Source organism: Primulina tabacum, chloroplast, assembly GCF_025594145.1.
Source record: "Primulina tabacum isolate GDLZ voucher LSFC59-2 chloroplast, complete genome".
Taxonomy (NCBI): domain Eukaryota; kingdom Viridiplantae; phylum Streptophyta; class Magnoliopsida; order Lamiales; family Gesneriaceae; genus Primulina; species Primulina tabacum.
The window spans coordinates 27,501-30,000 of record NC_069828.1 but is presented as its reverse complement, the minus strand read 5'-3'; the positions used below and the strand labels follow the sequence as shown (position 1 = coordinate 30,000).

The 2,500-nt window shown below is 32.4% G+C and overlaps 2 protein-coding genes and 1 non-coding gene across 3 annotated transcripts in view; 2 read left to right on the top strand and 1 right to left on the bottom strand. All coding sequences in view use genetic code 11, as the record gives it.

Moving 5' to 3' along the window:
- psbM (photosystem II protein M) overlaps window positions 1–60 on the top strand; it is a 105-nt gene extending 45 nt beyond the window's left edge. Inside the window, exon 1 of the mRNA in view lies at window positions 1–60. This exon is cut by the window's left edge and continues 45 nt beyond it. Coding sequence (YP_010599542.1) covers window positions 1–60 — 60 coding nt within the window.
- A 1,015-nt stretch (window positions 61–1,075) lies between these two features.
- On the bottom strand, window positions 1,076–1,165 carry petN (cytochrome b6/f complex subunit VIII). The gene has a single exon. The coding sequence runs from the start codon at window positions 1,163–1,165 to the stop codon at window positions 1,076–1,078; it is 90 nt and encodes a 29-aa protein (YP_010599541.1).
- Window positions 1,166–1,976: 811 nt separating this feature from the next.
- On the top strand, window positions 1,977–2,047 carry trnC-GCA. Its single transcript has one exon. It is a non-coding gene; the product is annotated as a tRNA-Cys (tRNA).
- The last annotated feature ends 453 nt before the right edge of the window (window positions 2,048–2,500 follow it).

Genomic DNA, 2,500 nt, shown 5'->3' with positions numbered 1-2,500 from the left:
CTAGTTCCTACCGCCTTTCTACTTATCATTTATGTAAAAACAGTTAGTCAAAATGATTAATTCATTTGAATTTTCAAATGAATTTGAATAAAACTTTCCTTCTGAGTTCTTATCAAAAATTGACGAAGTCAAATGAAAAGGATTCCAATTTCGCGTCTTAACTTAAATGAAATGAGGGGACTTTAATCGGCAGTATTCTATTAATTTGATAGTATGGTAAGAAAGAAATAGATGAATCCTTCTTTCTACCATACTATCGATCTCTTATTCTATAAAGTTTTAATCTAGAATCAAGATATATTCTATAGATCAATCTACAAATTATGATCATGGAATATATTCTATTAATTCCATATATTGTATGGAATTGACATAACATATTGTATGGAATTGACATAACACCCAATTCTATTTATTTGCTACATCTAGTTGTTCCTATCAATCTAAGATAAGAATTATCTTAGGATTCTAATTCCTTTTCCTAATAAAGAAGAGGAAACCTCACTTATTTTTAATGCTCAAACCATGATATGAAAAAAGTCGATAAAGCATAAATCGCCTTTATAAGATTAGAAACCAAGCGCTAAATGCCCAATATGTGATTCGTCCGAAGCAAGATCTTATTATTTTATTGCATAGTCTCTCGTTAGATAACTACTATCTATCATATCATTTCTCATAGAAAGCTCGTATACACTTAACAAAACCACTTGTTCTTTGAACAGTAAAAAGGAAAAGCAATCAAACAAAAAAAGGGGTCCGGTCTTCCTCAGTATCCATCTATAAAGAAGGTAAGAGCCAATTCCATTGATTGAAATAGAAAATTTCGGAAGAATCTTAGGTTAGAATAAATTTCTAATCATCTGAATCCCTTTCTTTTCGAAATACAAACAGGGGAATCGCTCAAATATCTCTTTGATTGAAAGAGTATGATTCATATCATAGATTACTCCATTTGACTCCAATTAAATTCGAAATTCAGATATTTTGATTTTATATAGTTCAAAACGCGTTGCAGAACGATCTATAAAACAAGTGATACGGTTTGATTCCTCAACTCAATTTAGTAGTACTTCTAGAGCCCACTTCTTCCCCACACTACGAGTGAAAGGGAAAATGTAAAGATTACCATTAAAGCAGCCCAAGCGAGACTTACTATATCCATATAAATTATGTCTCCTATCTCTATAAATACAAAGGAATTATTCCTCACTAATAATAGTGGAATCAATGGTGCAGAGTCAAAAAAAGGGGATTTTGTCCGAACACTATTGATAAACCAATTTGATTCTGATTTCGAATCGGGAAAGATTAAACACAAGGAAAATATCCAAAGGGAATGGGAACATGTGAATAATAAGGCCTATTTTTTTGTTGACCCTCGTAAGTAAAAACGGAAAGGGAGAAATCACTAAAAAAGATAAATCACTATCTAGTACAGACCTCTATTTCCCCTAATCCATACCCCCTTTCCCGATTATCTCTGAGGGGTAGGGGGCTTGGCTAGGGGTTATCGAAAAAAAATTCTTTCTTTTTTCTATAAAAAAAAGATTACCCATCGAATCTAATATTGATTGGATACCCCAGCGTTCATCTCGCGAGTCCGTCATATATAACGCAACTTCCAACCCTTTCCAAAATGATGAATAGAATCATATTTCTTAGCAGGCCCTACAATCTAATCCAAGATCCAGTCATTAGACAGTCCCTTAGTATAGTAATAGAAGGGAATCATAAGTCTTAAAAGCTCCCTACTATATATAGAATAGATTATAATAGAATAGATTATAATATTTCCTTGAATCCTAGATGCGAACGAGGATTCACAATCTTTTATTTTCGAAAAACCTCAGACCAAATGTTTAGAATCAAACAAAATATCAACAGTCTTTCCTCTGTTTCTACCGGAGAATTATTCTCCGAGTTATATCAGCAGAACAGAAGAAAAGAAGAGATTTCGGGTTTTTTGTTTGATCAGGCGACACCCGGATTTGAACTGGGGAAAAAGGATTTGCAGTCCCCCGCCTTACCACTCGGCCATGCCGCCAAAATGATACAAAAATCTTCTCGGATTACTAAATTTTTATTGCACTTGAAATTTTCCATTTTTTTTTTGTTTTGGATTTGATCCATTCCTTCGATTCATTCTAGAGTCTCTCAAAATCCACAATGCTAAAAAAATTCTCTCGCTTTTCTATTGCGAAATCACATGTGGATTTTCCGACGACAAATTTGAACCATTAACTATTGACTGCTTATGCTTACTTCGAATTTATGAACGCTTCTGGAGATTTGAATTGAATCTCAAAATTGTATTTTCCTAATGACATACATAAGAAAATACAAATTGAGATAAAACTAATCAGTATTTATTTTTTTTATCAAAAAATCCTTCTCAATTTCAATTATAACAAAATATATGAGTCTATGTAAACCCCAGAACATAAATTACAGATATCTATTAGTTAGATATGTTGTCGATAGGGAATTATCAGAAAAA